Below are 23731 nucleotides of genomic sequence, written 5' to 3'. Positions count from 1 at the left end.
ATAAAGGAAATAGGTTTTTCAGTCATCCTGGGAGGGTATGTTCCTGATCTTCACAGCATGAGCCTATATCAAGTCATTTTCTGCAGCTAAATCATTTTTTATCAAAATACTACACAATATATATTTCAAAAGGTAAAGCACATTTAGGCTTATAGTAGAAGACCCTACACTATGCCTTTCCATCCCCAACTCAACCACTTTTTTTTTTTTTTTTTAAGACAGAACCTCACTCATTTGCTCCTGGGTACAGTCCCATAGAGTCACGGCTGACAGCAACCTCAACTCTTTGGCTCAAGTGATCCTCTTGCCTCAGCCTCCCAAGTAGCTGGGACTACAGATACCTGCTACAACGTCTGGCTAGTTTTTTTTTTTTTTTTCTATTTTTAGTAGAGATAGTATCTTGCTCCTGTCCAAGCTGGTCTCAAACTCCTCAGTTCAGATGATCCACCTGCCTCACCCTCCCAGAGTGCTAGGATTACAGGCGTGAGCCACCAAACCCAATCCCAAGTCAACTACTTTTAATTCTTTTTGTTACAATATTTCTCCTGTATTTATATCCATACTTTTATCGCTATTTCTTAATTTTTCTATGTTTAGATGTTATGTATGGATTTTCTGCTATGGAATTAAAGATTCTGCTTTCCTACCCCTCCCCCCTACACACACACACACACTTCCAGGTAACACAAACTTTTCCTCCTTCCATCCTCCCAAAGAGCTATTTCACCATTTGGATTCAATATTTAGTGCTTTTTTTTTTTTTTTTTTGGACAGAGTCTCATTTTGTCCCCCTTAGTAGAGTGCCATGGTGTCATAGCTCACAACAACAGTAACCTCAAACTCTCGAGCTCAAGTGATTCTCTTGCCTCAGCCTCTCAATTAGCCGGTACTACAGGTGCCCGCCACAACATCCGGCTATTTTTGAGACGGGGTGGGGGGGGGGTGTCTCACTTTTGCTCAGGCTGGTCTCGAACCCGTGAGCTCTGGGAAATCCACCCACCACAGCCTCCCAGAGTGCTAGGATTACAGTCATGAGCCACCATGCCTGGCCAATATTTAATGGTTTTATTACCACCAGGTAAACATTATTATTCAAATTTTTGTGCTCCCTGGAGTTAGTAATTACTATGTTTTAGCATTTGTTTGATTTTCTCATCACCAATTGCTAATTTAATCCCGAAGTTTCCAATAGAACTGAATATTTACTCTGAACATGTCTAAACACAGGAAACACATCCTCCGGGAGCTTCCTAAAAAAGGATATATGCAAGGTCAAAGTTTTGAGACCTTGGATGGCTGAAAATGCCATTATTCCACCCTCACACTTAACATTCACTTGGACAGATAATCATTCCTTGGTTGGAAACCATTTCCTCTCTGAATTTTGAGGGCATTGCTTTATTTTCTTCTAGTTACCAGTGTTAGAGTTAAAAAACCTGATACCATTCTGACTTCTGGTTCTATATATGTGATCTTTTTCATTTGGAGAAGCTCTTAAGTAGGTCTTTTAATCCCTGGTAATTTGAATTTCATCATTTGTCTTGATGTCAGTCTTTTTTCTTTTCTTTTCATTTGAGACATGGTCTTGCTCTGTTGCCCAGGTAATAGCCTTGAACTCCTGGGCTCAAGCTATCAACCCTCTTTCCTTAACCTCTTGAGTAGCTAGGACAACAGCTACATACCACCACACTTGGCAATGTTTTAAATTTTTTTGTAGAGGTCTTGCTATGTTGCTTAGGCTGATCTCAAACTCCTGGCCTTAAGCAATCCTCCCATTCTTCCCTCAGCCTCTCTTAAGCAATCCTCCCATTCTTCCCTCAGCCTCTCCAAAGCCCTGGAATTACAGGCATGAGCAACTGCACCCAGCCTCTTTTTCATTGATTGAACTGTGAATTTGCTGGGACCTAAAGAATCATGTCCTTCATTTCTGAAAAGTTTCTTGATTTTAAGAAATTCCCCCTTGTTTCTCTCCATTCTAATTTTCTAGATTTCCATCATTCAAATATTAATCCTCTAATTTTATTGTCTTTTTTCTTCATGGGCTATTATTATATATAATATATATTACATATAAAGTTACTATTTAACTTTCTGGAAGATTTCCTTAATAGCTCCTCAGAAGTTGACTCTATCATTGATAAATTCCATTAGTAATATTTACCTCCAGTAACTGATCACGACACAACTGCAGTTCCATATTGTCGGTGACCAAGTGGCCCTCCAGAAATCAAAGGCGCACCAACCTCCTTTTCTCAAATCACATGTTCATCATGTTTCAGTGAGTTGTGATTGGGTCAATGAATCTGACTTCAGGCACCAATTCTCTTCAGGCTCCCCAAGATCACTCTCAGGTTCAATGATTCGCAAGAGGGACTCACAGAACTCAACAAAATACTTATATTCATGGTTGCAGTTTATTATAAAGAATACAGATTAAAACCAGCAATGGGAAGAGGTGCATAATGCAGGATCCAGCAGACTCCAGGCACAAGCTTCCAGTTATCCTTGGGAAGTGGAGCTGGGTGGACAGTACTTAATTCTCCCAGCATGACATATGACAAGATGCACAGAACATTGCTAACAAGGGAGCACACTGGTTTTTATTGGGGGTCACTCTCATTGGTTGACTGCCCACGTGGCTGACCTTAGTTCAGCCCCTCTAGACGTCAAGGTCCAAATCCCCAGATAGAAATCACGTCACTGTCTGATATAGCCCAAGGTTCCCAGGAAAACAAAGACATTTTTATCAGGCTGGATATTCCAAAGACTTACTTCCCAGGAGGGAGCCTAGCAAAAGCCAAACCATTCTTTCAGATGTGAGGTTTAGACAACTCAGACTTGCTGAGTTAATACTTTCTGCAGTATATGCTGTCAGTGCCCTTTCAATGCCCCTCACTGAGGTCCCCTTCACTGAATGGTGCCCCCACTTCTGCTATTTAAGTTCTCGCTACTTCTAGGTCACAGCCGTCTGCTCTCTTCAGACAAATGTCCTTACCCAGAAGGTTACACTTCTCAGCCACCACCTTCCCCCCAATTCCCAAACCCCATGGGGAAGCCACAGCCAATGACTGACACAGGGTACATGTTGGGACCAACTCTATGGTACAGTTCAAGTTCCAGAGCTACCTGTGGGGCCAGGCTAAGGCTAGACTCCAGCCAAGGCCACATCCTAGCTTAGCGCTTCCCTACCTTATCCTGCTTCCCTTCCCTTACTGCCCTAAAAGTTTTCCTCTTGAGAGCACTGCCTCAATAACCATGTGTACTGGGATCTGCATCTCAGGCTCTGCTTGTAGGATGACCCAGCATCTGGCATAGTTCCTGGCACATAGGAAACAATACATTGATTGCTGAATAAAAAATAAACTCTGAGAGGGCGGCGCCTGTGGCTCAGTCAGTAGGGCACCAGCCCCATATACCGAGGGTTGCTGGTTCACACCGCCCCGGCTGAACTGCAACCAAAAAAAAAAAAAAATAAACTCTGAGAAAGTTACAGACAGCTCGCCTATAAATGTATGCAGAACACCACGTGGATAGTGAACCCTTAGGGAGCTTTAATTAGCCCCCTTATCCCACTTCTGCAATATAAAGTAGCCTCATCTTGATGGGATCATCAGGACATGACCCTCAGGTCTGCATATTCAGGAATGCAATCTTGTGGATGCATTCAGAATCAATCAGGCTCAGGGGACTAGCAATCTTAAACTTTAATGCTAATTTGCTAATTTCCAAAAACAATTGGAACTTAAGCAAAAAAAAAAAAAAATGCTGGGATCTTCTGTTAAACTGTCTTCTTGTGGACAAATCTACACTTTAAAGCCCAGTTGTTGAATAAGCAAGAAGAGCCAGAGCAAGGGCAATCCAACAGTGTGATCCCAAGGGCTAGTGACATTGGCTCTATGGACTGACAAGCCCATCACCCTCAGAGATGCCAAGGCCATCAGGCCTGAGCTTTTGCTGGAGCAGATATGCAGCCTGATTCTTGTTCTAGCCCCTCCTCTGCTAGGGGATATACGGCCACTGTCTCCCCCTCAGTTTTCTTTAAAAGTACGAAGTGAGGACAAGGACTAAGTTCTCTTAATTATGACACATTACCCCCTTGCCTCTCAAGTCACTTGGCTGGAACCTCTGTAGCCACCACCCATTTACAGGTTGTCAATGGGATAGGTGGCCAATCCCTTCATTAAATGTTCACTTTCCTCCCTAATTTCATTTTTAGAGAGTAACTCTTTCTTTTTTTGGACACAGGGTCTCCCACTGTTGTCCAGGCTGGAGTACAGTGATATGAGGTGTGATCATAGCTCACAGCAACCTCAAACTCCTGGGCTCAAGCGATCCTCCCATCTCAGCTCCCAAGTAGCTGGGATTACGGGAGCATGCCACAATGCTTGGATCCTCATAGAGTAACCTTAACCTCCAATATGGGGGTCACCAGATCTTAGCCCTCTTAGACTCACATCTTCTACCCCATTTCTGAAACCCCATTATCTGTAACCCTTTCCCCCTCCTGTAGTGCTTAGAACACCTAAATGTCCCCCGCTTAGTAGTCATGTGGGAGCCCCACCTCAGGTGCCTCCTTGGCAGAGCTCTCTGTACTCCAGAACTGAAGGACTGAAAAATCCCCCATAAGGGCCCACAGGCATCAGCCCACTCTCATGGAAGAAAGCCGAGGACTTTGATATTGAATGACTTGCCCCTGGACACATATCTCTGGGAACTCATAAGAAGTAGAAAGAAGCCCTTCCTTCCTTGGACACATGCCCAAGTAGTAATGGGGATAAAATGCCTTCCTGACAACACAGATCCCCATGGGAGGGCCCTAGGGCAGAGAACTAGCAGAGGCAAGAGGGTGAGTCTTAGTTCTCAGAAATCCCTGACTTCCCAGCTAAGCCCCACCTAGGCCACCAGCTGCTTATGAGGCCAGACCTGCAGCAGCCCCCTCCCCACCCCAGGGCCTCGCCTGGCAACGGGTCACAATGCCCCAGCTGCCCAGTCCCAGAATGGCTCACCTAAGTGGGAGGAGGTGAGGAGGGTTTGGTGGGTGGGTATGCAAAGGGGGGACATTCCCAAGGAGCCCAATTCCCTACTCTCTCAGATCACCCTCTAGTGTCTGCCAGGGCCCCACTCCTCCCGCAGTCCAACCCCAAACTCTTTCCAGCACTGTTCTTCATGTCACCTCCACCTCCCTCCATGACCCAGCTCTACTTACCCAGGCCCAAAGCCTTTGCAGATTCAATGCCAGTTCCTCCCAGGGGCCTGGGTGCTGGGGAGGGATTGAGTAGTCCAGAGCATCCATGTGTATTTCCCTGTGACTCTAGCCAGGCCCAGCTCCTGGACAGTGTCCTGGGGATGGGGGCACTAGGGTTAACGATTCGGGCAATCTTTTCCACGGCTGGCCCAGCTCTGTTGCTACTGCTGCTACTGGTCAGCTTCCTTGCCTTTGACCTGCTCCACAGGTAAGTGGGCAGCAGCGTGGCAGGTGGGCATGGTAGGTAAGTGGGCAAGTGATCCACTTCCCTAAGCCCAGTTACCACTCTCTCCACAGGCCTGCAGGTCCTAACCTGCCACAGCACAGGCTTCTCACAAGGGGCCAGAGTCAGGGAGCCGGTGAAGGTCCAGGACAGCAGGAGGCTCTCCTCCTACCAGCGGGGACAGTCACTGGACAGCTCAGCCTTCAGGATGCACTGCTACTACTGCTCATGGGACTGGGGCTGCTCCTTGGAGCCCGTGGCATGCCTGCAGCCTTGCTGGGTCTGGCTTTCTGCCTCCACCCATGGGCCTGAGTGCCCTTCCAAAAACATTGTGTGCCCTAAAAATATACTGGCCATCCTCTTCCTCAGGCCTTCTTTCCTCCATCCTGGCTGGGCAGGTGGAAGGTTACCCCTTTATTCCTAAACCTCAGGTGACCTCTGGCCTCCTAAAATGGGGAGTAGATACCTGGACTGAGGCTTAGAGCCACAAGAGAAGGCAGATAAGAGATAGGGGTTCCAGGGAAGGATGTAGTAGCCATCTCAGAGCCTGTGAGTTGGGGACAGCCATTCTGGCCTCCTCTATGGTTCTAGAGAATGAAGGTGCAGAGAAAAAGACTCGCAAGAAAGTGGGGTGGGCATGGGTATCAGTCAATAGGCAAGGGACAGGGATGCAGGGAAGGCTCCCACAGAAAGCATGAGAAGCTCTATCTATCTGCAGGGCTCTCCAGCCTCCCCTGCCAAGCTGGAGGGTCCATGTAGAGGGACTCAGGTAAGCTTCACACCTTGCAGTAGCTCCTATCTTGGCAGGACCCCACCCCAGCCCGGGTCACAAAGGGACTCCTCTTGGGAGGGTGGGGGTAGGTGAGAGTGAGAGCTTGGATCTGGTTGCCAGGTCCTCCTTGGGCACTGCAGGACGCAACATGACTTAGGTGACTCTGCCCAGAGGTAAGTCCCAGGCCCCAGCTCCAAGCTCCAACCTACCCGTGCTGGCACCCTCCTGACCCCTGCACCCCTACCTGCCCTGGTCTCCCAGACAACTCCAGGGCTGCTCCTGCAGCTGGCCTGGCCTCTCTCCAGGTGCACCAGCCATGATGCAGCAGCCGCGAGTGGAGACAGATACCATCGGGGCCGGCGAGGGGCCACAGCCAGTAGTGCCCTGGTCGGCCTGGGTCACGCGGCAGGGCTGGGCACGCTGGTGGGCATGCCATGTGCCCCCAAGCTGGGCCCAGTGGTGGAACACATCGGGCTGGCGTCAGCCACTGCAGCGTGTGCTGTGGTGTCTGGAGGGGATTCTCTACCTGCTGCTGGCACTCATACTGTGCCATGCCCTCTTCACCACCGGCTCCCACCTGCTGAGCTCCTTGTGGCCTGTTGTGGCTGCAGCATGGCGCCACCTGCTGCCGGCTGTCCTGCTGCTGGTGCTCAGTGCCCTGCCTGCCCTCCTCTTCACCGCCTCCTTCCTGCTGCTTTTCTCCACGCTGCTGAGCCTCGTGGGCCTCCTCACCTCCATGATGCACCCAGGCTATGCTCAGGACTTGGACCAATAGAAGGGCAACCCCATCCGGCTGCCTGTGTCTGTTGAGCCCTGGCCTAGGGCTTGAGGGCCAGGGGAGAGGGAGGGCAGCGGGATCAGGGTCTCCTACCTCAGCAGGCATCATACCCACAGTCCCTAACACGGGTCAGGGCATGTGTGGTGTTGTAGGTAGCCTGGCCTGGCCTCTGGGCATTTCCTCAAGCAATGCTAGAGATACCTAGCGTGAGGCACCAGAGGCTTTGAGAAGGGAGACAGGATAGATTGCTTAGCTAGGGGCAGAGCTTGGCCAAGCCACTGACAGTCTCCTTGTGGATGTGGTGACAACACTGAGGTCTACTTGGCAACTGGCAGCATCTTTTTCTACAGCTGCTCAGCTGTCTTAGCTTTAGACTTGCTGAGAACTTCTACCAGGGACCCCTGGACTTTCCATTCCTCCCACCAATTCCTTCTTTCCACTTCCAGGAAAACCCCAGGCTCTAGAAAAGGCTCCACTGACAGAAACCCAGCAGAGAGAAGGCCAGCCAGAGTCCATGAGACCTCCACTCACCTCCCAAACCTCTCAGCCTAGGCATGCCCCACCCTAGAGTTTCTACCTCCTGCCTTAATCCACATCCTCAACTCTGAGAAATGGGCAGACAAGGATAGTGAGTACCCAGAAAGTTCCTACTCACTCTTTGAGTCCCAAGGTCTGCCATGGAAAAGCGAAAAAGCCCCATTTCACCCACCCTCACAATGTATAGCCTTAGCCAATTAATCCTTTTGAACTTCAGCATTAAGTAGGTCCCAACCCTGTCATGGAGTTGTTGTGGAGTCAAAGGCAATATTTATTTGTGAAGCATTTTTTTTTAAAAACCAAAACTGTAAGATGTTGTTTTAAGATCCAAGGAAATTCTGTAGAAAATCTCAAAAGATTTTTTTTTTTTTCCAGTTTATGGCCAGGGCTGGGTTTGAACCTGCTACCTCTGGTATATGGGGCCAGCGCCCTACTCTTTGAGCCACAGGTGCTGCCCTGGCTCAAAAGAATTTTTGAACCTGAAGGAAAAGGCATAAAGCCTCCTTGTGCTTTCAGAAAAATGCTCTGTCTCAGATAGAATTTTGGCCCTGAAATGGGAAACAGAGGTTGGATGGTTGTGGACAAGATGTAAAAGGCTGTGTGTCATGAAATCTCAAAATGTGCAGATGTTGAACTCTTCTGATTGTGAAATGCTTGGGCCCGGGGCTTGGTGCCAGGAAATGCTAGCACAGCTGTATGAATGGGAAAAGCATAGCTCCAGGGTTTCCAAACATGACCCAGCAAGCGGCTTATAGCACCAGAATGGCCTTGCAAGGTGGTGTCCCTTGATTCCCTGGATGCTGGCTATTTGCACACCTGCTGACCCCTTCAAACAAAACATCGGGTAATCAGTTATTACCAAGTAAGGTACATGACAGACACACCTTTACCCACAGCTAAGACCCACCCATCTGATCTCTACCCAATCCCTAGCCATCCTCAACTCCCACCCAGTCCTGATCTCTATTTTATATCTAACCCTAAAATTCTTGTTCTTGAAGTGCTAGTGGTCCTATCTCCAACCATCTATTCAGGCCCTGGGAACCAACCACTACAACTCTGGCTCATTTTTGCCCAAGTTCGCTTACTATAAAATTTCCAAACTGTCTGCCACTGGTTAGATGGCTTCAACATCAGTGCCTGAAACCCAAGGACAGGACCTTCCTTTCTCTTTGTTGTTCTCTCTACAATATGGCCTCAAAGCAAGGGCAAGGTAGGACATGAAGGCAACACAGCCTGGGGGTTAGCATGGGCTTTGGTGTATGAGCTGAGGTTGGGTTTGAATCCCGGCATTGTTATTTATAGCTCCATAGCTTTAGTGGAAATTACTGAACCTCCTAAATTTCACTTTGCTCATGGATACAAAGGCAAGAACACCTACCTGTCTTTATGGCTGCTGTGAGGCTGCTGGCATGCAAGTAAAGAAACTGGACCAGCAAATTATAGCTATTTCTTGACTATTCCATTTTAGGGGTTAAAATCCAGGCTCAGGACAGCCTGGTCAGGGTCAGGGCCAAGCCATCTGAGTGCTAGTGCACCCCAACAGGCTACTCAAGGGAAACCAAAGGGGGCTGAAGGCTAAAATAAACAGGCTAATTGAAGACGCCATCACTTCTCAAGAACTCCTGTCAGAGATAAAGCCCAGGCCTAGGGAGATCATGAGTCAGATCAGTCTAGATGTGTCATAAGGTGAGATTTCAGGATCCTCCATGCTGAGGGTGGAGGCCAGGACTCCTGGCCTGGACCCATCACTGACTTGGCCATGTATTGCTGGCCAGAGATACTGCTCTGGAGCCTGGGTCTGTTCTACTTAAGGGAGAGAGGAGCCTTGGGCCAAGGTACACAAGATGCAGGCAAGAGCAAGGAGGCCTTCCTCCCTTCCCACACTCTCCCTTCCCACACCATTTCACCCTCCCACACTGCTAGTGTGGATTAAGGCAGTGCAGCCAGACTAGACAGCAGGTGGGCAATACTCATCAAATTATATCCACACATACTACACGACCCAACAACCCAAACTGAATTCTCAAAGAGTTCCACACCAGCCTTGCTCCTGGAAATGTGGCCCCAGGACCAGCAGGATAAGCATCACCTGGGGGCTCCTTGGAAACTGAACTTTAACAGGATTCCCAGGTGATACATGTGCACACCAATGTGCTGCATAAGGTGATGTGCTGGAGAAGAGTTATGGCAGTTATTGATGGGGGCAGGGTAGGTAAAGGAAGGGTAAACCAAGGCAGATGAGTAGCATGGAGAAGAAATGGCAGTTAGAAGGGGCAGAAGCAACAGGGATGCATCTTAAAATCCTAGCACTGAGTAAAAACCTGATTAAGAAACACAATTCCTTTTACACAAAGTTAAAATGCACATCAGCAAAGCAAGACACTTGGTGGGGGAGCAAGGACTCATAAAAGCAACAGATGAACAGAATGGAATGGACAACTCTGGGGCAGGCAAATGGGAGTAGGGTTAGAGATAGAAGGGAATGAAGTGAGGGACCTTGCAAGCAGGAAAAATGTTATCGCCAAGGAAATAACTCAAATTCCTTTAAATGTAGAGACTTAAAAATGCAAGCCTGGGGAGAATGAACATGCTGGAATGAGGTAGTTCTAAGCCTTCCCGGCCCATCGGCCTGTGTGACCCGGGAGTCTGGGTGGATAGATCTGTCTGCCCTCTCCTTCCCTACCCTGAAGCCTGCTCTGATGAGGTCGCAGTGGGGCTGAGGATCCAAAAACCCGTTTGGTTTGGCCGGAAAGATAATCAGGTCAGGCAGGGCCTAAGGTACCAGAGCCGAGTAGGTGTCAGTGGACAGGGGCTTTGCATCTAAGCAGAGCGCAGATCCGCGGCGGTAGGCGCCCAGTGGGATTTTCCTTCGCCCTAGGAACGCAGACAAGGAGGAGCGTCCCGAAGGCCTGAGGGCCCGAGAGGGCCGGGTCAGGGGGCGCGCACTGCTGCGGGGTCCCCGGAAGGAGGAAGCCGTGCGGCGCCCTGGGAATTTGCAAGGACCGCCTGCGGGAAGCCGGGAGGGAATGCTGTCGCTCAGGCTCGTGGGTAGAGAGAAGCGGGAGGCTACGCTGCCGCCGAACGAGGCTCGGGGTGAAGGGAGCAGCTTATCAGAGCTAGCAGTCAGCAGCCACAGGAAAGGAGGGAGGAGACGGGGTCTCCAGGAGGGGTAGGCGGCCTGTGCTTAGCCTGCCGAACGCCCGAGAGCCAGGGGCGGGAGGAGGGGCACTGAGGCAACGGTCCCCCGCCCCCAGGCTGGAGGCTGCTCTGAGGTGGAGGACGTAGCTGGAGGATCTCTGCGCCCGGGGCACCAGTAGCCGGCCGGAAGGAGCGGCGCACTGAGGACACTGTTCTTTTCCTAGCTCAGGTGGGCGGGACAGGGGCAAGGGCGAAGGCTGGAGGGCTTTGTAGCGGGAGTGTTGACCCTGGGACAGAGGCGGACCGACAAGAGGCTGAGGCTGGGAGGGAAATCCCAAGCCCAGCCCCAAATCCGAGGGTAGTAGGAATAAAACAAGCGGTCCCAGAGTATTGGCGTCCCCCGGAAACTCAGCACGTGGATCCAGCGACCGACGGCGCAAGGCGCGCCCCCTGGCGGAGGTCTCTGGCTCTGGCAAGAAAGAGTAGGGGTAATGGGAGTAGGATACTACTGCTCCTCACTTTCCCTCCTCCCCATTGAGGTGTGGAGATGGGTAGAAAGGGAAGTGGGGAGCAATATCCTACAGGCTTGGACACCAGCACACGGGAAGAGGACGCATCTCAGACCCACTGTCATCACAGCGGCAGCTTTATTGACTCCGTAATCCTAGCTCCAAATCTCTGATCTGGGTCCCCTAGCCAGAGATCCAGGGGTATCCAGGGGAGAGCTCCTGAGAATCCTGGGGGAGGTGGGGCATCGAGGGAAGAGCTCCTGAGAATCCTGGGGGAAGGAACAGCCCAAAGCCCATAGCCTGCTCAACTGCGACTGCGGCCCAGCCCTAGTCTATTATATCATTCCCTCCCAGGTTGTAAAGATCTGTCTTCTGTGAGGTTGTCAGGGTCTGGATGCAACCAACTTTGGACAAGTTATTTTTTTCTGCAGAGCAAACATTTTCATCTATATCTTGGAACTAATGCTTTCTTCCTTTACACTGATTTCCATACCTTTCAAATATTTTCTTTCCATCTCAAAAATGAAAGAAACTTGATTTACCATGTTTCTACCTCATTTTCAAGCCCGTGTCTTCAAATGTCTAACCCCCAAAATATCAATTTTAAAAATTGATGTGTTGTTAGGGTGCCAACCACTTACACCAAGTCTGGCAGGTTCGAAACCGGCCCAGACCAGCTAAACAACAATGACAACTGCAACAAAAAATAGCCCGGCTTTGTGGCAGGAGCCTGTAGTGCCAGCTACTTGGAAGGCTGAGGCAAGAGAATCTCTTAAGCCCAAGAGTTTGAGGTTGCTGTGAGCTTTGATGCCAGGGCACTCTACTGAGGGCGACATAGTGAGACTAGGTCTCAACAACAACAAAAAAAAATACATTGACATGATATTTTACATCTGCAAAGTATTTGTAACATATACTAAAGTTATGAAACTCTCTAAAAGAAACCACATCAACTTAGATGGCAGATGTTATCAGGATAGGGTTCTTCCTGATAACATCAGGAAGATGTTCTTCAGCAGCTGGTTCACAGGCAATGGCTACAGAATTTTGGTTCACAGGCACCTTTGACTTGTAAAAGAAATTGCTGGCCAGGAATGGTGGCTCATGCCTGTAATCCTAGCACTTTGGGAGGCCAAGATGGAAGGAATTGCTTGAAGCTGAGAGTTCAAAACCTGCCTGAACAAGAGCCAGACTCCATCTCTACAAAAAATAGAAAAATTACCAGAGCACGGTGGTGTAGACCCATAGTCCCAGCTACTGGAGAGGCTGGGACCAGAGAATTGCTTGGCCCAGGAGTTAGAGGTTCCAGTGAGCTATGGTGATGCCACTGAATTCTAGCCCATGCAACAGAGTGTGACACTATCAAATTTTTTTTGAGACAGTCTCACTTTGTCACCCTTGGTAGAGTGTCGTGGGATCATAGCTCATAGCAACCTCAAACTCTTGGGCTCAAGAGATCATCTTGCCTCAGCTTCCCCAGTAGCTGGGACACAGATGTGCCACAATTCCCAGCTATTTTTTAAAGACGGGGGTCTCACTCTTGCTTAGGCTGGTCTCAAACTCGTGAGCTCAAGCAATCCACCTACCTTGGCCTCCCAGTGTGCTAGGATTATAGGCGTGAGCCATCGCACCTAGCCAAAAAATTGCTTTTTAAGTTTTTACCATTAAGCATTATATTTACTGTATATTTTGGTTGTTAACTTTTATCCAGTTAAGAAATTCCTTTCCTTGCCTAGTTTCCTAACAGTTTTGATCATGAATGGATGCTGAATAATAAAATTGCTTTTCGATTCTTCTTTATTCTGTTTATTTAGTGAATTACATTTTGTTTCTTATGTTTCGATATTAAATCATGCATTCCTGGGGGGGGAAAATCCTGATTCTGCTTTAATTGACATAGAATTCACACACACATTTTACATATGAGTAAAAATGTACAAATCTTGAATGTATGGCTCACTGAATTTTTACCTGTGTGAGTATCTACATAATCACCACCCAGCTCAAGATACACAACTTTTCCTTCATCCCTGAAAGTTCCATCATACTCCTCAAGCAGTATCTCCCCCCAAAGGTAGTCACATTTCTGACATCTATCACTATAGACTGGCCTATTAAAATCATACAGAACAAAATGCTTTGTTATATCTGGTTATGCAGGGGTCCTCAAACTTTTTAAATGGGGGGCCACTTCACTGTCCCTCAGATCGTTGGAGGGCCGGAGTATAGTTTAAAAAAAAAAATGAAATTCCTATGCACACCGCACATATCTTATTTTGAAGTAAAAAAACAAAATGGGAACAAATACAATCACACCGCCGCATATGGCCCGTGGGCCGTAGTTTGAGGACCCTTGTATGTGTCTGTGAGCTTTATCCATATTGTTGCATCTATCAGTAGTTTTTTTTAAATTAGTGTGTGGTGTCTCACAATATAGAAAGACAGCAATTTGTCCATCTCCCATGGATGGACATTTGGATCGTTTTTAGGTTTTAATATCATGAATAAAACATCTACGAATATTTTTGTTCAAGTTTTTTGGCAGACAGATGTACTCATTTCTATGGGTGTGGAACTTTTGGGTCATAGAGCATGTAAATGTTCAATTTTAAGGTTTTGGGTTTTTTTGAGTTTTTGGAGTTTTTGGCCAGGGCTGGGTTTGAATCCACCACCTCCGGTACATGGGGCCGGTGCCCTACTCCCTGAGCCACAGGCGCTGCCCCTAAATGTTCAATTTTAATAAATGCTGCTCCAAATCCAAATCTCCAAAGTGATTGTAACAATTTACAATCAGCTTCCACTGCTTTTTTTAGCCTGTCCTCCTAATTTGTTTGGAGTTTCTTCTCTCTGCTGGTTTTATCAGATATAATATTTGCATTTCTGGGGCGGCGCCTGTGGCTCAGTCGGTAGGGCGCCGGCCCCATATACCGGGGGTGGCGGGTTCGGGCCCGGCCCCGGCCAAACTGCAACCAAAAAAATAGCCGGGCGTTGTGGCGGGCGCCTGTAGTCCCAGCTGCTCGGGAGGCTGAGGCAGGAGAATCGCCTAAGCCCAGGAGTTGGAGGTTGCTGTGAGCTGTATGATGCCATTGCACTCTACCAAGGGCCATAAAATGAGACTCTGTCTCTAAAAAAAAAAAAAGAATATTTGCATTTCTGTTCCTCATTTTTACTTTTGTTTGGGTGGTTTCTGAGAGAAGGGGGAAATACTATATCACTTTCAAACTGTGCAACTTCTTTCCTTTTAAAAACCAGGAATACAGATTGGTTTAATATTCAAAAAACTACTAATGTAATTTACCACATTATCAAGCTAAAAAATGTGATCATTTCAATAAATGCAGAAAAGGCTTTTTTAACAAAACCTGACATCCATTCCTCATTAAAAAAAAAAAAAAACTCCCAGCAAACTAGGAATAGAAGGAAATATTCTCAACTTGATAAAATGCATCCATGAAAAACTTCACACCAACATTGTGCTTAATGGTGGAAAAACCACATACTTTCTTCCTAAGATCAGAAACGAGTATGTCCACTTTTGCTGCTTCTATACAATGTTGTACAAAATATCCTAATCACTGCAGTAACACAAGAAATATAAATAAAAGGTGTATAGATTGGAAATAAACATGTAAAACTTTATTGGCAGATAACAGGATTGTCTATGCAGAAAATCCAATGGAATCTATTTAAGAAGCTACTAGAATAAGCAAATTTAACAAGGTAGTTAAAATGTGTACATGGTCATGATTATAAGGCCAACATATAAAAATTAATTTTACTTTTGTATACTAGCAATGAGCAACAAAAAATTGAAAATTTTTTAAAGTAGCATTTCCAATAACAGAAGAACATGAGCACTTAGGGGCAAATCTGACAAAAGATGTGAAACACCTGTACACTGATAACTACAAAATATTGTTGAGAAAATTTTAAGAAGACCTAAGTGAGTAAAGAGAGATACCTTATGCATGGGGTCAGACATATTATTAAGATGTCAATTTTCAGGCCAGGCATGGTGGTTCATGCCTGTAATCCTAGCACTTTGGGAGGCCTAGGAGTTCGAGACCAGCCTGAGCAAGAGCAAGACCCTGTCTCTATCAGGAGGCTGAGGCAGGAGAATCGCCTAAGCCCAGGAGTTGGAGGTTGCTGTGAGCTGTGTGACGCCACAGCACTCTACTGAGGGCAATAAAGTGAGACTCTGTCTCTACAAAAAAAAAAAAGAAAAAAAGACCCTGTCTCTAAAAAATAGCTGAGTGTTATGGTGTATGCCTATAGTCCCAGTACTTGGAAAGCTGAGGCAAGAAGATCACTTGAACCCAAGAGTTTGAGGTTGCTGTGAGCTCTGACCCCATGACATTCTGACAAAGTGAGACTTTGTCTCAAGAAAAAAAAAATGAGGTGGTGCCTGGGGCTCAAAGGAGTAGAGGTGGTGCCTGGGGCTCAAAGGAGTAGAGCGCTGGCCCCATATACCAGAGGTGATGGGTTCAAACCCAGCCCCGGCCAAAAACTGCAAAAAAAAAAAAAAAAAAAAAGGAAAAAAAAAGATGTCAATTTTCCCCAATTTGATCCATATATTCAAAATAATCACAATGGAAACCCCATCATTTTTATACAAGTTAACAAGCTGATTCCAAAAGTCATACGGAAATGTAAAGGACCTAGGAGAGGTAAAATAACTTTGAGAAAGAACAAAGTTGAAAAACTAACACTTCACAATTCTGAGTATGAAGCTACTGTCAAGGAAATGTGAGCCAGGCATGGTGGCTCATGCCTGTAATCCCAGCACTCTGGGAGGCCGAGGTGGGTGGATGGCTTGAGCTCATGAATTCAAAACCAGCCTGAGCAAGTTCAAGACCAGCCTGAACAAGAGTGAGACTCCATCACTAAAAAATAGCTGGGTGTTGTGGCAGGTGCCTGTAGTCCCGGCTACTTGGGAGGCTCAGGCAAGAGTATCTCTGAGCACAAGAGTTTGAGGTAGCTGTAAGCTATGACTCCAATGGCACTCTACTAGGGGCAAGAAAGTGAGACTCTGTTACAAAACAAAACAAAAACAACGGTGGCGCCTGTGGCTCAGTGAGTAGGGCTGCCGGTCCCATATACCGAGGGTGGTGGGTTCAAACCCAGCTCCGGCCAAACTGCAACAAAAAAATAGCCAGGCCTTGTGGCAGGCGCCTGTAGTCCCAGCTACTCGGGAAGCTGAGGCAAGATAATCACCTAAGCCCAGGAGTTGGAGGTTGCTGGGAGCTGTGTGACGTCACAGCACTATACAAAGGGCAACAAAGTGAAACTCTGTTCTCAAAAAAAAAAAAGAGAGTGTACTATTAGTATAGAATAATGGAACAGAAAATCCAGAAATAGATCCATACATACACAGATAACTGAGTTTCAATGAAGGTGAAAAGGCAATTTAGTGGAGAAAGTAGTCTTCAATAAATGGTGCTGAACCATGGTATATTCATATAAAAAAAGAATCTCAGTTTACACCTAACATCATAAACAAAAATTAACTAAACATAGATCACAAACTTGAATGTACACAGTAAAACTTAAAGCTATAAACCTTCTAGAAGAAAACACAGAGGTAAATAGTTGTGACTTTGGGTTAAGCAAAGATTTCTTACATGACATCAAAAGCACAATTCATAAAAGAAAAATTTGAAAAGAAAAAGAACAAGTGATCCCATTGCAGGCTGGGCAAGGGACTTGAAGAGAAACTTCTCTGAAGAAGACAGGCGCACGGCCTATGTCATATGATGACATATGAAAAAATGCTCATCATCTTTAGTTATCAGAGAAATGCAAATCAAAACTACTTTGAGATTGGCTCGGCGCCTGTAGCTCAAGTGGCTAAGGTGCCAGCCACATACACCTGAGCTGGCGGGTTCAAATCCAGCCTGGGCCTGCCAAACAACAATGACAGCTGCAATCAGAAAATATCCGGGCATTGTGGTGGGCGCCTGTAGTCCCAGCTACTTGGGAGGCGGAGACAGGAGACTTGCTTGAGCCCAGGAGTTTGAGGTTGCTGTGAGCTACGATGCCACAGCACTCTACCCAGGGCAACAGCTTGAGGCTCTGTCTCAAAAAAAAAAAAAAAAACTGCTTTGAGATATCATCTAACTCCAATAAAATTAGCCCATATCACAAAATCCCAAGACCAGAGATGTTGGCGTGGACGTGGAGAAAAGAGAACACTTAAAATAGATCTGCCATTCAATCCTATAATTCCTCTACTAGGTATATACCCAGAAGACCAAAAATCACATTATAACAAAGATATTTGTACCAGAATGTTTATTGCAGCCCAATTCATAATTGCTAAGTCATGGAAAAAGCCCAAGTGCCCATCGATCCATGAATGGATTAATAAATTGTGATATATGTACACCATGGAATATTATGCAGCCGTAAAGAAAGATGAAGACTTTACCTCTTTCATGTTTACATGGATGGAGCTGGAACATATTCTTCTTAGTAAAGTATCTCAAGAATGGAAGAAAAAGTATCCAATGCACTCAGCCCTACTATGAAACTGATTTATGGCTTTCACATGAAAGGGATAACCCAGTTATAACCTAAGAATAGGGGGAATGGGGAGAGGGAGGGGAGGGAGGGGGGGAGGGAAGGGAGGGAGGGTGATTGGTGGGATTACACCTGCGGTGCATCTTACAAGGGTACATGTGAAACTTAGTAAATGCACAATATAAATGTCTTAAAACAATAACTAAGAAAATGCCAGGAAGGCTATGTTACCAGTGTGATGAAAATGTGTCAAACGGTCTATAAAACCAGTGTATGGTGCCCCGTGATCGCATTAATGTAAACAGCTATGATTTAATAATAATAATAAAAGAAAAATTTGATAAACTGCATTTCAAAATTAAAAACTTATATTCTTTTTTTTTTCTTGAGACAGAGCCTCACTCTGTCGTCCTAGGAAGAGAGCTGAGGTGTCATCATAGCTCACAGCAACCTCAAACTCCTAGACTCAAACGATCCTCCTGCCTTAGCCCTCTGAGTAGTTGGGACTACAGGCACCCACCACAATGCCAGGCTAGTTTTTCCATTTTTAGTAGAGACAGGGGTCTGGCTCTTGCTCAGGCTGGTCTCAAATTCCTGAGGTCAAGGGATCCTTCAGCCTTGGACACCCATAGTGCTAGAAGCCACTGTGACGGGCCTAAAAACTTACATTCTTGAAAAGATACTATTAAGAAAAAGAGGTTTCCAGCCTCACACAAACATGGTGAACATTTCTAAAACCCGCCAGACTTTCTGTAATAAGTGTGGCAAGCACCAGCCACACAAAGTAACACAGGAAAGGACACTCGGTATGCCCAGGGAAAGTGGCGTTATGACAGAAAGCAGAGTAGCTATGGAAGACAGACTAAGCTGATTTTCTGGAAAAACACTAAAACCACAAAGAAGATGGTGCTCAGGCTTGAGTGTGTGGAGCCCAACTGCAGATCTAAGAGAGTGCTAGCTACTAAGAGATGCGAGCATTTTGAACTAGGAGGAGGTAAGAAGAGAAAGAGCCAAGTGATACGGTTGTGAAAATCTTTTGTTTTATCATGAAGACAATAAAATCTTGAGATTATGTTCAAAAAGAAAAAGAAAAAGACAGGAATGAACTATTTATACACACAACATGGATTGACTTTTTTTTTTTTTTTTTTGAGACAGAGTCTCAGTTTGTCACCCTCAGTAGACTATCGTGGTGTCAATAGCTCACAGCTTGGGCTCAAGTGATCCTCTTGCTTCAGCTTCCCAAGTAGTTGGGACAATAGGCATCCACCACAATGCCTGGCTGTTTTTAGAGATGAGGTCTCACTCTGGCTTAGGCTGGTCTTGAACTCCCGAACTCAAGCAATCCAATTTCTGGACTTTCTGTTCCATTAATCTGTTTGTTTATACCAATAGCACACTTATTTTTTTTTTTTTTTAGATAAAGTCTCACTTTCTTGCCTCCCAGAAGGCTAGGATTACAGACATGAGCCACCTCGCCCAGCCCTGGATTAATTTTAATTTGTCCCATTAATCTCATTCATTAGGTTGAGTGAAAGAAGCCAGATTTAAAAAAGAGTACCTATTGAGTGATTTCATCTGTATAAAATTGTATAAAATGCAAATTGGTCTATAGTAACAGAAAACAGATTAATATCAATGATTACTTGGAGATAGGAACAAGGGCATGTGAGGAGGTTGTGGAGAGAGGTGAGAAGGATGACCTATAAAGAGGCAGAAGGATAAATGTCATTATCTTCATTGTGATGTTTTCACAGATGTACCTATATCAACATGTACACTTTAAACTGTGCACTTTATTATTAGTCAATCCTACTTCAATAAAGCAGGTTTTGTTTTTAAAAAGAAACAGGCTCACTTCTTTGTATCAGAATTTTTCTTTTTTTGAGACAGAGTCTCGCTGTCACCCTCAGGAGAGTGCGGTGGCATCATAGCTCACAGCAATCTCAAACTCCTGGCTTTGAGCAATCCTCTTGCCTCAGCCTCCTGAGTAGTTGGAACTACAAGCTCATACCATGATGCCAGCTAGAGACAGGGTCTTGCTTTTTTTTTTTTTTTTTGAGACAGGGTCTCACTATGTCACCCTAGGTAGAATGCCGTGGCATCATAGCTCATAGCAACCTCCAGCTCTTGGGATTAAGAGATTCTCTTGCCTCAGCCTCCCAAGTAGCTAGGACTACAGGCACCTGCCACAACGCCTGGCTATTTTTGTTGTTGTTGTTGCAGTTGTCATTGTTGGTTAGCTGGCGTAGGCCAGGTTTGAACCCACCACCCTTGGTGTATGTGGCTGGTGCCATAACCACTGTGCTACAGGCACCAAGCCCAGGGTATTGCTCTTGCTCAGGCTACCTTGCTTTATCTTGATCTACTTGCCTTGACTTCCCAGAGTGCTTGGATTACAGGCATGAACCACCACACCTGCCCTCAATCAGAATTTATCTTTCACCAATGTACAAATAAACACTAAACTGACATACAAAGAACTGGGTAATGTAACAGAAAGCAAGTTATCTACTTTTGTTGGGAAAATTCCTATTAGATAAAATGGGTTTGTTTGTTTTGTAGAGACAGAGTTTTATTCCATTGCCCTTGGTAGAGTGCCATGGCATCACACTGCTCACAGCAACCTCCAAATCCTGGGCTTAGGCGATTCTCCTGCCTCAGCCTCCCAAGAAGCTGGGACTACAGGCGTCCGCCACCAACGCTTGGCTATTTTTTTTTTCTTGGGGTTTTTGGCCAGGGCTGGGTTTGAACCCGCTACCTCTGGCATATGGGGCTGGCACCCTACTCCTTTGAGCCACAGGCGCAGCCCTGCTTGGCTATTTTTTTGTTGCAGTTTGGCTGGGGCCCGGTTTGAACCCGCCATCCTCAGTTTATGGGGACTGCACTCTACTCACTGAGCCACAGGCGCTGCCCAAAATGGCTTGTCTTTTTTTTTTTAAATCCACTAGTTTTAGTTTTCCTAAAATAATTTTTTACTCTGGAAAATTAAGGCTGACACTACAACTGAAGTGCTCAGGAATCTTTTTCTCCTTACAAGAGCATCTTGGGACAACAAAGGGATGGATACTGGATCTGTTCTCTAAAAACCAAGATTCCATGAATGGGAGGAATTCAATGTAAGACTGTATTACTTAATAATTTCTCAATGGTCAGATATTTTTGAGACATTGAAGTTTGAGTTCTCTCCTGTTTAACTAGAAAATAGTGGGCAAACATAGGATTTTCATTATCTTCACATCTCAAAACAAAGGCAAGGAAACAATTTAAAAGCAAGTGATGACTTGTTTAAGGCTATTTTTAAGTTTCTTGTTTTCCAGTCATGACTGAATAAAATCTATAACACAAGAGACAGATCTTTAAAAGTTGTTTAGTACTGGGCAGTGCCTGTAGCTCAGTGGGTAGGGCGCCAGCCCCATATACCAAGGGTGGCGGGGTCAAACCCAGTCCCGGCCAAACTGCAACAACAACAAAAAAATAGCCAGGCCAATGTTGTGGCGGCACCTGTGGTCCCAGCCACTCCGGAGGCTGAAGCAAGAGAATCACCTAAGCTCAGGAGTTGGAGTTTGCTGTGAGCTATGATGCCACGGCACTCTACCGAGGGCGACAAAGTGAGACTCTGTCGCTAGTAAAAAAAAAAAAAGTGTTTTGTACTATATGCTTACAGTACAAAAAGACAACAAAGTAAAAATAATTTTTTTTTTAAAAAAAGGTTCTCATTCTGTTACCCAGGCTGGAGGGCAGTGGTATCATCCATTGGTCACTGTAACCTCAAACTCCTGGGCTCAAGTGACCCTCCTGCCTCAATCTCCTAAGCAGCCAAGACTACAAGCATGCATTACCATGCCAGACTAACTTTTTTTTTTTTTTTTGTAGAGATGGGATCTGACTGTATTGATCAGGCTGATTTCAAACTCCTGGGCTCAAGTGATCCTCTCAACTTGGCCTCCCAAAGTGCTAGGATTATAGGCATGAGGCACTGGACCAGGCATATCTCCTTTATTCTATTCCTATAAATTTCAAATTTAAGATTAAGCTATTTCAGCAAATTTTAAAGAGATATAAGAAATTGTTAAGAACATGTTGGGATATTGAAGTAAAGGTTATAAAAACTCACTGTGGGCAACAGGTGGCACATAGCAAAACAGGGAGGAAATTTAAGTATAAAGGTAGAATGAAGGGAATGCTGAGCATACTGAACAGTCTCAGGTTGCTTACAGGGAGTTCCAGAACTGATATGGAGTTTGAAGTGAATTGAAAAGCACTGGAAGAGCTCAGTAAGGAAGGTGATGGGATTCTTAGAGAATAGAGAATAGATTGGCAAGCAACAGAGAGGGCCCAGCAAGGCTAGGTGGCTCATTACTTTTTCCTGGAAATCAGTCCAGGAGTATGATTTTCTCCAGCAACACCAAAAAGCCCCAGAATCAAAAGTACAAAGGCATCTGGACAGAGAAAAGGTCTTTGAGAAGAGAAGGCAGAATGACAGGGATTGGCACACTGGAAACAGCAGAAGAGGAACGGTTTTTGTTAATGAAAAAAGCTAATTTTTGCAAAGAAAATGATCTAAAATCTTATCTCCCAAACAGAAAGCCCTCTTTCATTTTTTATGTGTCCCTTTCCACTTTTTATTCATATCAGAGAAAGACAAATGTTTGTTCTAGACACTGTGCTGGTGCCTTTACACACTAATTTGAGGTGGAGTAAGGATTGAGCCCCCCACCTAACCCCACCTAAATCCTGGTGTTTTTGGCACCAGGGACCAGTTTCACAGAAGACAATTTTTCCACAAACCAGGGATGGAGGTGGAGTGGAGGTGGGAATAAAATTCTCAATCTAGAACCCTCACATGTGCAGTGTACAGTAGGGTTCAGGGCTCCTGTGAGAATCTAATGTCACAGCTGATGTGACAGGAGGTGGGGCTCAGGCAGTGATGCAAGTGATAGGGAGCAGCTGAAAATACAGATGAAGCTTACCTAATTTGCCTGCCCACATTTACCCCTGGCTGTTCTTAACAGGGGTTGGGACAGCTCTAAAGCGTTTTATTAATTCAGTTTACTCAGCATCAGTGTGGATTAATTTAATAGCTTTTTATTTCCATTTAGTCTGAAGATTGCTTGCAAGGATCAACTCTTTTCTGATCTTCTATTTCCAGCTCCTTTAGTATGAAATGTTATCTCTTTTGTCAAGGTAAAGTTTTATTAACAAGTATAGAAAGGTAATGCAAGAGTTCTACTTCAAGATTATTTAAGGGGTCTTCATGTTACCTTATTTTTCTGCCCTGTATCACTCATCAGCTCACTGCCATGCTCTATCCCTGGGACGTCCATCGTGTGGCCCATGAGGGGCATGCTGATTTTGTGAAGGCTTTTTTTTGCTTTATCTGTGCTGTTTGATATCATGAAAAGTATGCACAGACCTTCTCCCACCCCCACCTCCGTTAATCAGCTTTGATTGGTGTTTGCATATTTGCTGTGTGGCTTAAGACAACTCTTAATCTTCCAGCATGTGGCAGAAAACAGAAAAGATTGGACACCCCTGCCCTCTCCCTTACTCCACCTATTTTAATCCACATTCCACTGGTGGTGCTCTTTGTAGGGTCACAATCTAGGGTCAAGACCACTTGTCAAAGCTGAGATCCCACACCTTCTTTGCTTGTAACTTCTGTATGAAGTTTAGAACAGCCTGTCTACCACCATCCCTTCCCTAGAACCCACCCTGGATTTTTCTCTCTGCTTTTTCTATCTCACCACCCCCAGCCCCATCAAAGAAGTTAGTCTGTGTTCACTTTGTTCCCATTGCAATTATCATCTATCAATTAAGTAATAGGTTACTTTTTTTTTTTTTTGCAGTTTTTTTGGCCAAGGCCTGTTTGAACCTGCCACCTCTGGCATATGGGGCCGGCACCCCACTCCTTTGAGCCACAGGCGCCGCCCAAGTAATAGATTTCTAATTTCTCTTCCACTTGGGTTTGTGAGCTTCTGGTTTAATTCCAACCACCTGAGTGTCT

The 23731-nt window shown here is 45.7% G+C and overlaps 2 protein-coding genes across 2 annotated transcripts; both read left to right on the top strand.

The window, feature by feature from the left end:
- Positions 1–5187: 5187 nt before the first annotated feature.
- C21H20orf141 (chromosome 21 C20orf141 homolog) lies at positions 5188–5780 on the top strand. The gene is made up of 2 exons (XM_053574495.1): positions 5188–5453; positions 5543–5780. The coding sequence occupies exons 1-2, from the start codon at positions 5188–5190 to the stop codon at positions 5778–5780; spliced, it is 504 nt and encodes a 167-aa protein (XP_053430470.1).
- Positions 5781–6162: 382 nt separating this feature from the next.
- TMEM239 (transmembrane protein 239) lies at positions 6163–7025 on the top strand. The gene is given in 4 exon segments (XM_053573738.1): positions 6163–6237; positions 6330–6368; positions 6370–6440; positions 6532–7025. Coding segments are annotated over 4 exon segments (669 nt in total). The 3' UTR covers positions 7016–7025.
- The last annotated feature ends 16706 nt before the right edge of the window (positions 7026–23731 follow it).

The sequence above is a fragment of the Nycticebus coucang genome, chromosome 21, assembly GCF_027406575.1.
Source record: "Nycticebus coucang isolate mNycCou1 chromosome 21, mNycCou1.pri, whole genome shotgun sequence".
Lineage (NCBI taxonomy): Eukaryota > Metazoa > Chordata > Mammalia > Primates > Lorisidae > Nycticebus > Nycticebus coucang.
Note: the sequence above shows the minus strand (reverse complement) of the source record. Positions and strands in the feature narration are given on the sequence as shown.

What these genes read in the sequence shown, in the direction of transcription:
- C21H20orf141 (XM_053574495.1), top strand. Translation starts at nt 5,188, where the DNA reads ATGACCCAGCTCTACTTACCCAGGCCCAAAGCCTTTGCAGATTCAATG. An exon ending in GCCTTTGACCTGCTCCACAG is followed by an intron (nt 5,454 to 5,542) that starts GTAAGTGGGCAG and finishes CTCTCTCCACAG; the next exon opens with GCCTGCAGGTCCTAACCTGC.